Source organism: Artibeus jamaicensis, unplaced genomic scaffold (genome assembly GCF_021234435.1).
Source record: "Artibeus jamaicensis isolate MK-2021 breed Jamaican fruit bat unplaced genomic scaffold, CSHL_Jam_final contig_3105, whole genome shotgun sequence".
Classification (NCBI taxonomy): Eukaryota; Metazoa; Chordata; class Mammalia; order Chiroptera; family Phyllostomidae; genus Artibeus; species Artibeus jamaicensis.
The window spans coordinates 19,356-34,049 of record NW_026521715.1 but is presented as its reverse complement, the minus strand read 5'-3'; the positions used below and the strand labels follow the sequence as shown (position 1 = coordinate 34,049).

The 14,694-nt window shown below is 35.9% G+C and overlaps 1 protein-coding gene across 4 annotated transcripts; it reads left to right on the top strand.

The window, feature by feature from the left end:
• Positions 1 to 1,683: 1,683 nt before the first annotated feature.
• KBTBD8 (kelch repeat and BTB domain containing 8) lies at positions 1,684 to 12,701 on the top strand. 4 transcript variants are annotated; one of them, XM_037139785.2, is made up of 4 exons: positions 1,684 to 1,765; positions 2,366 to 2,576; positions 6,074 to 7,188; positions 9,370 to 12,701. In XM_037139785.2, the coding sequence occupies exons 1-4, from the start codon at positions 1,750 to 1,752 to the stop codon at positions 9,831 to 9,833; spliced, it is 1,806 nt and encodes a 601-aa protein (XP_036995680.2). In that variant the 5' UTR covers positions 1,684 to 1,749; the 3' UTR covers positions 9,834 to 12,701. The 4 variants fall into 4 exon arrangements, with proteins under 4 accessions (XP_036995680.2, XP_036995681.2, XP_053518846.1 ...); XM_037139786.2 differs by lacking the exon at positions 2,366 to 2,576 and having other exon boundaries at positions 1,712 to 1,765; XM_053662871.1 differs by lacking the exon at positions 1,684 to 1,765 and having other exon boundaries at positions 1,836 to 2,576; positions 6,074 to 7,223; positions 9,370 to 9,519.
• Positions 12,702 to 14,694: the final 1,993 nt, after the last annotated feature.

Here is a 14,694-nt window from a genome sequence, read left to right as displayed (position 1 = left end):
ATGTTAGAAAAAAATGCAAGCATGGACTATCTTTATTTCTACTAGAAATTTCTTCCCAGTTCACTGATAATACTCCCTTACATTTCAAAGGTTTAGAAACAGCATTTCCAGTGTTAGATCATCTGTGCCTGACATTTATTTTTAAAATATTAAGTATCTATAATGTGCCAGGTACCCTGTTAGATAATAGAAACACAAAGCAGCACAATAAAATATTTCAACAGTAAAATTTCTACTTTCTTTCAACAGGCTTGCAGCCTATGGAGCAGAAAGAACAGGAATTATGCACATGTTACAAGTGAAGAAACCAAGTACTCAAGAATTAAAGGATTCTATCTAAGGCCCCATGTTCAGTAATCATCTCTGGCTCAGTCTCAAGGCAGTCTCCAATATTTCTTCACAGGAAATCACAGACTATTTGGTATCTTAGTTCCTTCACAGCTAAGGGAGGGAATTCTATGACATCCACATGTCTTAGAATGGAACAGGCGTTTCAAAGTGTCTACACCTAAAACAAAAGCAAACTAAAAGGACAGCTAGATCAGGAGTGGAAACATAGAAATGAAGATCTCAAGGAGGGTTAGCAACAGGGGAGTGGAATGAGGAGAAGGGGGGAGAAGGTACAGAAAATAAGTAGCATAGACAGTAGATAGAAAATAGATGGGGGGCAAGTATAGTATGGGAAATATAGAATCTAAAGAACTTGAGACACATGGTCATAAACTAAAGGGGGGGTAATGATGGAGACAGGGAGGTAGGGTGGAGGGGAATGAAGGGGGGAATAGAACAACTGTAATGGCATAATCAATAAAAAATAAATTAAAAAAAGAATAGGTATGATGGGTAAAAAAAAGAAAGAAAAAAAAGAAAAAGCGAGGGGTGAGTCGGAATTAGGATCCTGAGCAGCCGTTGTAACCAAGTTCATGGGAGGAACTCGAGCACTCCGCCAAGCTGATGCTATTTCAATTGGGTGTCATAGGTGACTCATCAGAGATGGGTTTCTCCTGGACCTCCTGATATTTTTCTTCAGGGTGGGTGTCAGATTTCTGTCGCATTTTTGGACACAGCCTTCTTGTTCATTTCCAAATTTCTCTGGTTTCACGACCTGCTCATATCAGAAATTAGTCATTGGCAGGAGGTATTGGCAATTAGTCATTGGCATTAGGAACTGAAGAGCAAGATTTTATTTTATTTTTTTAATTATTTTATTGTCGTTCAAGTACGGTTGTCTGCATTTACCCTCCACCACAGCCCCCGACCCAGGCCATCCCCGCCTCCCTCCCCAGGTGAAGAACAAGATTAAAAAAAAAAAAAAATGAGCCGGGGACCTGAGACAGGCCTACAACGGGATAATTTCCCCTTCAAGAGCTTCCCCAACCCCAGGCCCTCTGTATGACAGTTCTCAGCCACAAGACTATACCACGCTGGGCAGGCACTGCGTGCCTCACTGACACAAGCTGGCGACCCCCCAGCTCTCCACCTTCTCAGGAATCAGCCAATAAGAATCCCCGGCTTTGGCCACCACCCCACCCATACCACGAGGGAGCGGGGACAATAAAACTACATTTCCCGGTGCGCCCTGCGTACACTCTGACCAATCAATGCTAGGAATTAGAAAATTGGGGGCGGAGCCTCACTCATAGGCCATCCCATTGGCTAGGGGTAGCTCAGAAGAGCCGGAACCTGTGATATAGTGATGCGAAATGACATTTCCTCTTTAAATAGCTGGAGCTGGGGCCCCGTGGAGAAATGGCCGCGTCGGCAGGTGGGTCGTTTCTTGGCTAGGGAGGTGCGTTGCGGGGGAGGCGGGCCGGGGACCAGGCTCATTCTCAGAGCTGTGGTTGTGACGATGGGGAGCCGGAGAGAAAGATGGAGAGGTGAAGAGGGATGAGGGGAGGGAGGACGGACGGCGTGGAGGGCGGTGGGCGGTCCGGCCGGACCAGAATAAGGGAAGCCGGTACCCGCCGCAGTTCCAACCTTTCGAGAGGCGGTTGAAGGAGTACCGGCGGCCGTCATCCCTTGCGCGTCCCTTGTGAGGCTCCTGCCCTCGGCTCTCTGTTGGGATCTTCCGGCTGTCGGTCGGGTCCCCACAGACACTTCTTGTCTGTCCGCACCGACGCTTGGCGAGCACGGGCATCGGGCTCGCCGGGCTCCGGAGGAGTAGGCTGGTGTTTGAACTCTCATCGCAGCTCGTGCTGTCCCACTTCTTCCCTTGCGGTGTCATTTGGTGGTGTACGTATGCATCCGTGTATTTTTGTAGGGGAGAAAAACAAGACAAGCAAACAAAAAACAAACAAAACAAAAAATCCGAGACGCCGTAACTGGCTCCGAACTTCTTGTGGTTGTACGATTTTTCTCCTCCTAGATTTAAATAAGTCTTCCCCAACTCCGAATGGGATTCCATCTTCAGACACAGCCAGCGATGCCATGGACCCCTTCCATGCTTGCAGTATTCTTAAGCAACTCAAAACAATGTACGATGAAGGACAGTTGACAGACATTGTAGTGGAAGTGGATCACGGGAAAACATTTTCCTGTCATAGAAACGTTCTTGCTGCAATCAGCCCTTACTTCAGGTATGATGATGGTAGAGACTTCTGTTAATATCCGCACCGAGTTCTCTTTTCCCCCTCACCATTGGCCATTTGATTACAATACTGACGTGCTACAATGAAATAAAACCAATGAGTTTGTTTTGTGAAAATAGGTAACAGGCGGTACATTTTTTTCTTGTTTTGACTTGTTCTATCCTAGAATTCAGGTGGTTGTTTTTTTTATGTTTGTTTGTTTGTTTGTTTCAGATAAATGACCAGAAAGTCTAGAATTGTGCTTCCCAATATGGCAGCCACTGGCCATGTGGCATTGAAACTTTATTTAAAATTAAACAAAATTCAAAATTCAGTTTTTTAGGCACAATAACCACACTTAAAGTGCTCAGCAGCCACATGTAGGTAGCAACTGCCACATTGCACAGCCCAGATACAGAGCATTTCCATTACCGAAAATTTTATTGAACGGTGCTGGTCTAGAATTTGTTTCAGAAATTTATCCATGATGCATATTTCTTTAATGCATGTAGCTCTTTTACAGTTTAAAACAAAACAGGTAACTGCCAATAGATTGTTTTAATGCCATGGAGGTAAAAGCAGTGAAATAAAAATAAATGAAGTATAGTTTTTTATATACTTTATGTTCCAGACTGGTGATTTTTCCAAGATTTCCTGAAGCATTTTTTAAGCTAAGTTTTTATTTTCATTTTTTATTCTCATAAAACTTTGAAAAGTACAATTTTAAAACTTGAGTCTAAAAAATAAGTTCATACTCTAAGAAAAGATCAGTGATAAAGACAGCTTCCTGCTTGAGTTTAAGTTCTCCTTTTGTTTCAAGTGCTCATTTTTTTTTTAGCTTTTCAATGTCTAATAATGGTGTGTGAGTGACAGGAAATAATTTTCTCAGCCATACTCTTAAGTGTGCTTTTTTCCTTTTGAAGGTGCTTACCTTTATAGGACATATAGCAGTGTACTGTTCCAGACAGTAGTTTCTGGTTCCTATTTCTCAGAATACTGAGTTAAATATAGTTGCTTCAGTCTGATGCTTGTGATGTAACCATTTAGACTTGCTAGGGTAGACTATTAAGTATTAACCGTTAGGAAGCAGTGGGCTGGAAAGGAAAAAGAAGAAACTTATATAGTACAGAAAAGATATGCAGTTTGGCCTAGTAATAGAAACTGCTGATGAGATTCACTTATCCGCACTGTCCACTAGGTATGGTTAGGTCATTTATGTGCTTAATAAATACATGTCATAATTAAACACTTATCAAGTTCTGGGGTAACTTTACTTTGCATATATTGCTTTATGTACTCTTTACAATTCTGTCTACACAGTCATTATTTCCACTCTGCATGTGAAAAAAAAAACCAGACTGGGGGAAATTAAGTGGCCTGTGTAAATCTAACTAGTTAGTGGTCGAGGTTGGATTTGATTCCAGAGCCAGGCTTCTTAGTTACTTTTTGACTTTTAAGGAGCAGGTGTGTGGGTCCTCTTCGAAGTTGCGTTTTAGACGTTTTTATTGTATAAAGTTTGTAGCTAAAAAAATAGAAACTTCAAAGTGAAAATGTATCTTCTTACTGAAATATTATTAAATGTCATACTTAAAGTTAGTTTTGAAGACCTAATCAAATAATTTTAAAAGTATACTATAATAGATTTTCTTAATTTCCAAGAAATTAGATATGTGTATTTAGATGAAGATATCTGGCTAGAAAACTTGGTTGTTATTTCTTGCTTGTGGTTTTTATACAGAAGCTTCTTGGCACAGTGCTTCTCTTTATGTGAGATCTAGAAAGTTGTACTTAATATTTTCTAAGTCTCGCATCACTGGTGGAAGAATTTGGATAGTGTGGAACAGTTTCATGACTCCAGTGACTTGTCAGAATTAAAATCTGTATTGTTACAAACGTTTTGCTACTCAGGGTTTTGTGTGAGGATATGTTCCCCCTTTATCTAGAATTTACATAAAGAACCTATTAGAACAGAGGAGAACTTATCAGATGTCATACTGCTCCTGTGTGTGAGACCAACCTATTCAGGTCAGTAGTTCCCCTGATAAAGGGATATGTGGCAACGTTCTCCTTTGGGAGTTAATCTATGCCTAATGAAGGGCTTTATTTTTCTTTTTAATTGGTAACTGTTTCATTGAGTTTTTCATCACCTGAATTGAAAACCAGCTCATATATTAGAACATCTAGTTTTAATCATCAAAAAAAAAGCCCTATGTGATATTAAATTTAAAATTGGTGTTGGGGAAGTAAAAATAAGACTCAAAGATGGTTAACCTAGGCAGTCAGCTGGGTCCTTGGGATACCTTGTATATCTCCAGTATTTCTCAGAATTTTAAATTCATTTAATGGAGATTTCAAAAGTAACTGGAAATCTTCCTATTAAAATAGGAGGATTTAAACACTTAAAATAGGAGGGGTCTGGATCTACACAGTTAACTTATATTACCAGTGTTAGGCCAATTTCTTCAATAGACATCTAGTAAGCATTCTAGGGCACACAGCCCCTTTCTGTGCTTTTGAAAGAAATTTTGATTTGTTTTTTATGTTTTAATTTTAAGAGCAGCCTTGAAAGAAACCTGAAAGGAGGGTAAGAAGTGCAAATAATGTTTGTAAAAAACAAATACTTAAATAAAGAGCGAGGCTTCTGGCTACTTAATGTTTTAGCCAAGAAAGGCCCATATGGGGACAGATATTTTAATTTTTTTAAAAAAGCTTGATCTTAAAGGAAATAGTTTGGGATTTAAAACCATTATTTTTGAATAATCAGTTAATTCATAAATCATTTAGAAGTAAGCATTATAATCAGCCTTCCATAATCCTTATTCACATGCACATATAATAGGTAATATATGATAACTTGGAGAATATTTAGTGTATTTATTTAAGCAAAGATTTTCAAAATGTCCAAGGATAAGTAGAGTGCTGTTCTTTATAATCTTTATAATCAATAAGGAATTATTCATAAGATAGTTTTAAATATGAATAGTTAGAGAATAACAACTTACGAAGAATGTTTTGTTTTTCTAAGGTGAAAAATTTAAAGATATATTTTGGGCAGAAGTTGCTTTATGTATTTCCACCAGGACACGAAAAGTTTTATTAGTCTCTATATGCTAATGTATCACATTAACACTCTATAAGTATTCTAAACTTTTTGATTGACCTGGTGATTTAAAGCAACTTGCCCAGAAGCCTGGATAGGGTATCCAAGGAAGATAATTCTGGAATATTCCATGCCATCTTTTGGTATGCTTTAATTAGGTATTCTTCTCTTTTTTCAGAGTTGGCACAAAGTGGGGGATCCTGATAATGAGGTATTTGAGATTAGTCAGATTAAATCCTTTTGATAGATGAGCAACTTCTATCCCTATTCAGAATGTTGGGAGACACCTTAGGAAATATTTTTCAGTTTTAAACATTATTTTTGTGGTAAATTTATAGTTTTAAATATTTGCCACCATAATTTTTATTTATAGGATGCATAATATTAAGTACTCTTTCTTTTGTAGATCCATGTTCACTAGTGGCCTTACAGAAAGTTCTCAGAAAGAAGTTCGAATAGTTGGTGTTGAAGCTGAATCAATGGATTTAGTGTTGAAGTATGCCTATACCTCCAGAGTTGTTCTGACAGAGGCCAATGTTCAAGCCTTGTTTACTGCAGCTAGCATCTTCCAGATTCCTTCCATCCAAGACCAATGTGCTAAGTATATGATCAGTCATTTAGACCCACAAAATTCTATTGGAGTCTTCATCTTTGCTGATCATTATGGTCATCAGGAACTCCGAGATCGATCAAAAGAATACATTCGTAAGAAGTTTCTGTGTGTCACCAAAGAACAAGAGTTTCTCCAACTGACGAAAGACCAGCTGATAAGTATACTAGATAGTGATGATTTAAATGTAGACCGAGAAGAGCATGTTTATGAAAGCATTGTACGGTGGTTTGAACATGAACAGAATGAGAGAGAAGTGCACCTTCCAGAAATTTTTGCCAAATGCATACGTTTTCCTCTGATGGAAGATACCTTTATAGAGAAAATTCCACCTCAGTTTGCACAGGCTATAGCAAAAAGCTATGTAGAGAAGGGACCATCTAATACTAATGGCTGTACGCAGAGACTTGGAATGACTGCATCTGAAATGATCATATGTTTTGATGCTGCCCACAAACACTCAGGAAAGAAGCAAACAGTGCCTTGTCTAGATATAGTCACAGGAAGAGTGTTTAAATTATGCAAACCACCAAATGATCTAAGAGAAGTTGGGATTCTTATATCACCAGATAATGACATTTATATAGCAGGAGGATACAGGCCAAGCAGCAGTGAGGTTTCCATTGACCATAAGGCAGAAAATGATTTCTGGATGTATGACCATTCCACCAATAGGTGGTTATCCAAACCATCCTTGCTTCGTGCCAGAATAGGCTGCAAACTGGTGTATTGCTGTGGTAAAATGTATGCAATTGGAGGGCGTGTTTATGAAGGTGATGGGAGAAACTCATTGAAATCTGTGGAGTGCTATGACAGCAGAGAAAATTGTTGGACTACTGTTTGTGCAATGCCTGTTGCAATGGAGTTTCATAATGCTGTGGAGTACAAAGAGAAGATCTATGTTTTACAGGGTAGGTGCCTGAGTGATTCAGTTTTTCCCAAAAAGGTAACAAGTTATACTAAATGTGTTTAGTTATACTAAATTGTGTTTCAGTTATACTAAAACAGGTGTTTGTTTCTATTAATTGAGGAATATCTAGGGCTTTCTTATCATAAACTTTGGTGGAACAGTCTGTTCTTTAAAGGACCTATAAAGAAAATAAACTTTTAAATCTAAAAAGGCAGCCCTGACAGGCGTGGCTCAGTTGCTTGGGCTTTGTCCCACAAAACAAAAGGTTGCCAGTTTTATTCCTGGTCAAGGATGCTCCCCAGCCCCCAGTTAGTTGCCCCAGTTATGTGCAGGGCAACTGATTGATGTTTCTCTCATTCTCCCTTCCTTCCCTTCTCTCTAAAAATAAAGAAATAAATACAAAATTTTAAAAAATTTAAAAAGGCAGATATTTTTAAGTTATTGAAATAATCCTGTTAGTTTTTTTTAATGTTTTTCTGCTTTGAAATGTGGAATAAGTATTTCTGAAAGCATTTTAATAAGTAATAGTTTAGTATTTTTGGAGAAGTATTTTAGAGTTGTTTTTAACATTTTAAACAAGAAAGCAAGTTGATGTAAGGCTTTTTTTTTTTTTGGTCTTCAATAACCTAATCAAGAGATGTTATAGCAAGTCCTTCTTTTAGATATTAGTTTAAGAGAAAAAAGAACAGGGCATTAACTAAATTCATGCTAATCAATTACCCAAGAATTTTATATAAGCTTTATGATCACAAAGGTTAGGAAACTTAATTACAGAGAATTTGAAGTGACAGCCTTCTGATTTTAATTTCACTGCAGACTTCCGTAATGTGTTGTTTTCAATTTTTTTTTTACTGGAAAATTTTTGAGATGTCACCTTTTTCGTACTTTTACCAGTATAGATAAGAGGAAATATTTAACATACTTAGCTTTTTAAAAGATTTAAAATGCTGCAGAAGTAGAAAAAGTGACTGTATGAGAATAAGACATTTGTTCCAAGGTTCAGATTTAAGATAATTAATGTCTTCCTTGTGTTTGTTTTTTACACATTTCAGTTTAAATGTTGAATGTAATGTTAATAATACCAGCATCCTTATTTCTCTTTTGTTTCTTAATTGCTTATGTATAAATGTTTTCTTCATCTATTACTATTGGGTTACAAGTTCATCATTTAAGCGGCGCAGGTGATGTGCAAGCAGAAGCTGGGGGTTTAACAAGCTATTTTAAGAAAATTTGAAATTACAGCATCACTATTGAGCCAGCAGTTAAATTTGTAGATAAGAGCAAACCTAGTTCAAAAACAGTTTTCAAGGAGAAGCTTATACTTACTTAGGTATTGCTAAACTAAACACAGCCTCTTTATGTAAATAAACTTGACATGAATAATCAGAAGCTTACATTGTACTATCTGGCTATTATATCATTTAATCTGTTCATAAAGGGTTTAGATTTTTATATCAAGGATTTTGTAGAAATGTTATAATTAGCTGAACACCTGTAAATCTTCACCAGTTTAATTCTCTTCAACATTTTTATATTGGCAGTCTGACTCAGAACACCCTTTTATTGTTGAAATAGAATTGAAATGGACACAAAGTCAACTCCATGAACTATGTGTGTGTCTTCTATCATATTTAAACCATGTTTTCCCTCTTGGATATTTGTCTTTGCATTATGGAAACACTAAAACACATAAGTAGCACATAGATACAAATCTGAACAATTCTATATACTATCTTCTAATTAAATAGTTAGCATATAAATTTATAGTGGCTTATTCATGATGAAGCTATATATGTGCTTTGACCTCACTGGCTAACCATTAGTAATAATGCTTTTTTTAATGGTGGCTTAAAATAAATTTTCTGAAATACATAGATGGGTAGAAAAAATGGAACCAAGTTCTTAACTGCTATTCTGCCATCAGGCCAAGGTAACTCCTCACCTCTCCCCATTATGAATACCCCCAACTCAGGTTAACTGTAATCTATAATATTATGTTGTGCGATGGAACAAAGAAGTTTTAAGCTATTTTATAATTAAGATATCTCTGGAGATTATAAAAGCAGTATTTTAGTAAGTGAAATATTTGGAAAATTATGTTCTTTAGTCTTCAACATAAACAAAAAGACATATAAATGTACCTATTCTTGTTTTGTTTATTTCTTCTTTTTTTATTTTTTAGGAGAATTTTTCCTCTTCTATGAGCCTCAGAAAGACTACTGGGGTTTTTTAACCCCTATGACTGTGCCTAGAATCCAGGGTTTAGCAGCTGTATACAAAGACTCTATCTACTACATAGCTGGAACCTGTGGAAATCATCAGCGCATGTTTACTGTAGAAGCCTATGACATTGAGCTAAATAAATGGACTCGTAAGAAGGACTTTCCATGTGATGAGTCTATAAATCCATACCTTAAACTGGTACTTTTCCAGAATAAACTTCATTTATTTGTTCGAGCCACTCAAGTGACTGTTGAAGAACATGTCTTCAGAACCAGCAGAAAAAATTCCCTTTACCAGTATGATGACATCACTGACGAATGGATGAAAGTGTATGAGACCCCAGATCGGCTCTGGGACCTTGGCCGGCATTTTGAATGTGCTGTTGCTAAACTCTACCCTCAGTGTCTTCAGAAAGTACTTTGAGTAACAAGTCTAGTGAGCTCACTGATATCTAGTACTTGAGGAAACTTTCAATGACGCAAGAAATGCTGTCAGTATTGAAGAAAGCTGAGAGTTTGTATGTGAAAGTGGATGTTCTTAAAGATTACAATATAGGGAAGGATGTCTTCATCCTTGTGATGTTTTCATTTCAATAAGCAAAAGGTAACAAAAGTGCAATTATTAGCGTTCTTTTCTAGTATAAAAATAATCATTTTTATTCTAGAATTTCGTGATAAAATAGTTTCTGAGATACCAGATGAATTAATAACTATGCAGTCTTATAAAAGCAATTAGGGTATTGGTTAGAGACATCCAAACTAGTTTGATGTGATTTTTTATTTTAAATACGGGTACAAATCTGAGGCAATATCACTAGGACTTTAGCTGTGACCTCTCCAACACAGAGAAGCACTAACTTAGATTCTCATTATACACACACACACACACATACACATTATATATAAATATATATTTATGTACTGTTTTCAAGTGTACTGAGATTTAAGTGTGTTCTGTTAGAGTAGATAGAAGGAAAAACAAATCATCTCAGAACTTTCAGTCTGATTGTTTCATATTTCATATATAACTTTAAGCTAAAGTTTTAAAATAGCTGTTTTCTGTTGATAACTTTTTTCAAGTGCTAACACTGTCTCATTAAAAAATCCCAACAAGGGCTCAGAATCACAAGTGGATGGTGCTAGTATAAGTTATAGCTAGGTATAGCTAGATAGATTTAAATTGTCTGAGCGTCTGCCTACCTTTCAAGTTGGTATGTTAATTTTGTGGCCATTGTACTTTACCTGTTGAACTGTTGTGATTGCACAAGATTATCTACTTACCTGATAGCAAGATATGGCCAGTTATTTGTGTAACTGGACTCAGTCTTAGAATAGTGAGAACATTAAACATAGTTTGCACTAACATAGGCCATTTTGTTGCCTGACTTCCTTTTCCATTCTCTACTTGTCTAGTCTTTATTGGTACAGTGAAAGGTAACATATTTCTGTTCTGTACAGATCATAATGTGAAGTTTTACACCTGCTTTTAAAATTCTGTTTTACAGAAACAAAACTTTAGCAGTGGTTGAATTTAATGGCTTTTAAGTTACATGTGACAATTAAAAACCTCATTTTAAAAGATTTTTGCACTTAATAGTGGTAAATATTTTCATGTTGGAAACCTTGTTCTAGCTGAAGATGATTGAGAAGGAAAATAGTGAGTGAATAGAACTCTAGCATTATAGCTACTTAATCATGTTTAATATGAATTGATGAATTTCTAAAAATCAATTAGGAATACTCAAAAAAAGACAAACCAACTCATTTGTTATATTATTTGTAGATATTTGGATCAGTAACTTAATTTTTACTATGCCTAGGATAATCAATGAGGGATATGAGTGTAGGCCAGAGTCTGTCATCATGTGCAACATTTTGATTTTCTTAAAAGAAATAGGCATGGTTTTAATTAGAAACTTGTACAAATTGTGATGTGACACCGTGAAATAATTTTAAAACATTGTTTCTTTGCATCACATACCTCATTTTTCAGAAACTTTCCAAACTGCCTGTCTGAGATCTCTACAGTAGGAAATGTTTTCTGAAGAAGAATTCAAAGTAGACAGGTCTTACAGAATTAACATTTTAAAAGCTAGTCTTCTGAAGCTAGATAATGTGGGTTTTTTTTTCCGTACTTGGTTTGATAGTGTAGCTATATTCTCTTTATATTTTGTCAACCAATGAACTTTTTTTTTCTCCCCAGTTTTTCCTTCTCTTCATCTTCATGCTGTTTGGGGGCTATTTCTGCGAGTTTTTTTTAAAGCATCTTTACAGTATTGCAGAGGGAAGAAAAGCAAAAATAACTAACTTTTGCAAGAGATGTTCATGTAATTTATTTTTGAAAGCTTTGTTGAATATCTTACGATTCCCTGATGCTTTTTGACAATCTTCTGTGTTTAAGGAATAATGTGTTACTTGAAAGCATAATATAAAATGTTGAGTTAGTAATTTACATGTGTTGTATGTAATATAGGAATACAACAAACATGCTGTGATTAATTCCACAGTAGATTTTTTTTCTGTTATCTGCACAACAGTTGATCCTTTTGCTGTAACAATTTATATTAATGGTGTGATCAAAGTATAGTGTGTTAAAGCCAAGGTTTAGAATTTGCTATGGGTGTAGAATATATATTGAATTTTGTACTAAGAAGTATTTGTTTAAATTATATAGTTGGGATACTTTGCCACTTTTAAAATGATTTGAGAAGAAGACCTAGAAAACTAAGATGAGTACTATGTGTGGGGATATATATATATATATATATATATATATATATATATATATATATATACCTTTGCATCGTATGTTGAGAATATAAGTAAAATGCACAAAGGGGACCACAGAATTAAAATAAAGGTTGAAAATATCTTGGTCCCTCTTTAATCTTGTTTTTGCTTTTGAAGAATGTATGTAGCACTTTCCTATATCTTTTTTAGACATTGAAATCTGGACTTGATATAACTATATTATAGGAAAGTTTTAATTGCATTCTTTAGTTTTCATCTTTGTATTCTGTTATCCTACAAAGTTGATGCTTAAGCATCAAATTCATCTCATTGGTGCATGAGAAAAAGTGGGAGTGATCTGCAAGGAATCAGATTCCCTGTGTGAAGCAGTTTAAAATGTCATTCAATGTTTAGTGCTCAGGTATGTAGTAAGTACTGTAGTCCTTTCAGGGCAAATGTGTAGATATTTTTAAACATTTTGCCATAATTGCACAGTTTTTTGCTTTTTTTACCTGATGGCATTGTTTCTTAATAATAAAACTTTTTTCTGATTGAAAACTTCCATGATTGTAAACTGACCTCTGACTAGTGAATTTGCAGAATGAATATTTGGTGAAAATCATGAAATACCTTATGTTATGTTACACTATAAGGAAATTTTAATCTATCAAATATTTGGCTTCTGGTACAAAATGAACTAGTTAATATCCCCTTATATAATGCTCTTTAAATTCTAAAGCAAATCACCTATATCACTAACTCCTTTGTTCCATTTGTTCTGGCTTAAATTCTTATTATTCTACTCCTCTCTCTCATACTTCCTATCCAAATCCATGAGAAAACCCTATTGCCTCTTCTTTCAAAATATATCCAGATTGTAACCAGTTACTATGTGCTCCCCTATCACCATGTTCTAAACTAGCTTACCTTGTCTGCCTGAATACATTGCCTGGCCTTCCTTCTATCACCTTTGGCTCCTAGTAATTTGTTCTCCACACAGTAAGCAGAATGATCCTGTTGAAACATAAGTCAAATTATGGCCCTCTTCTGCTCCGACCCCTCCAATGTCTTCCCGTTTACCTTTGTATGAGAGGCAGACTCCTTACATGATCTTCATTTCCAACTTTATCTCTTGGACCTCATTGCCATTCCACCAGCTCATTGTCATCCAGCCACACCGCTGTTTCTTGAACCTGCCAAACCTTTCTAACATAAGGGCCTTGCCCTTATGTGTTTTGCCAAGAAAGACCTGCCAACTCATTTTATTCAAGTCTTTATTGAAATTCTAGAGAGGCTTTCCTGACCATCTAACACATTTCTGCAGATTCAGCCTGCACCCATACCACCAGTTCTTGCTTTATTCATATTCTTCCTCCACTAAGATGTAAGCTCCGTGAAGGCAAAGAATTTGTTTTATCATTATGTACCTCAGATCAGTGTCTAGACATACTAGGAAGTGAATAAATGTTTATAAAAAATGAATTTTCAGTCAAGTCTTAAAGCAACCTGAAAAGTGGTAGGATCAGTGTTATCAACTCTATTGTATCAGGAAATACAAAGATCAAGTGAGTTGCTGAAGCAGGCTTACCTGGCATTAGAACCAAGATTACAACTTTAACCTTAACCTAGTTCCTATATGCTACTTTAGTTCCAAACAAAACTGATAGAAAGGTAGATGCTCTGTTTTTTGTGTGTGTTTAATAATTGCCTTTTTTGAGTTCTACCTTTTCCCCTACACTATTATTTAAAACATTTACTGTAGTTTATAGCTGATTAATTCTCAGTGAGGAAATAGATGAAGTAGGAAAATTCTGTTTAGCAACCCACATATACCCTACCATCATGATACTATACCATTGTCATGAGCTCTTTCTCTCAAATAGGTTGAAGAAAAACAAAACAAAGGCTTGAGAAATCATGATTTAGACTACAGTCATGCACCATGTAATGATGTTTCAGTCCACAACGGACCGCTTATACAATGGTGGTCACATAAGTTTATAATGGAGCTGAAAAATTCCTATTGCCTAGTGACAGCTGTTGCAATATGGAAGCATAACAAATTACATGTTTGTGGTGATGCTGGTGTAAGCCTACTGTGATGCCAGGCATATAAAAGTATAGCATATACAATTACCTGTAGTAAGTACACAGGACTTGATAAATGATTATATTACTGGTATTTGCTATACTATACTCTTATTGTAGAGTATACTCTTTCTATTTATAAAAAGTTTGTTGTAAAATAGTGTACCATTACACTGACAGCAGCCTCATTCACCTCATGTTTACTTGTCTCTGGATTGCATCATTTTCTCTTGTGCTTGGTTTAACCTAGTATTGGCTTATACAATTATATACTATACAGGTTTGTAGCCTAGCAGCAACAGACTATACCATATATCCCAGGTGTGTAGCAGGCTGTACCAGCTAGGTTTGTGTAAGTGCATTCTGATGTTCCCACAACAATGCATTTCTCAGAATGTATTCCTGTTATTGAGTGGCTCATGACTTCATTGTCATTTTGGTTATTGAGTGAACTTAACTTGGCATTT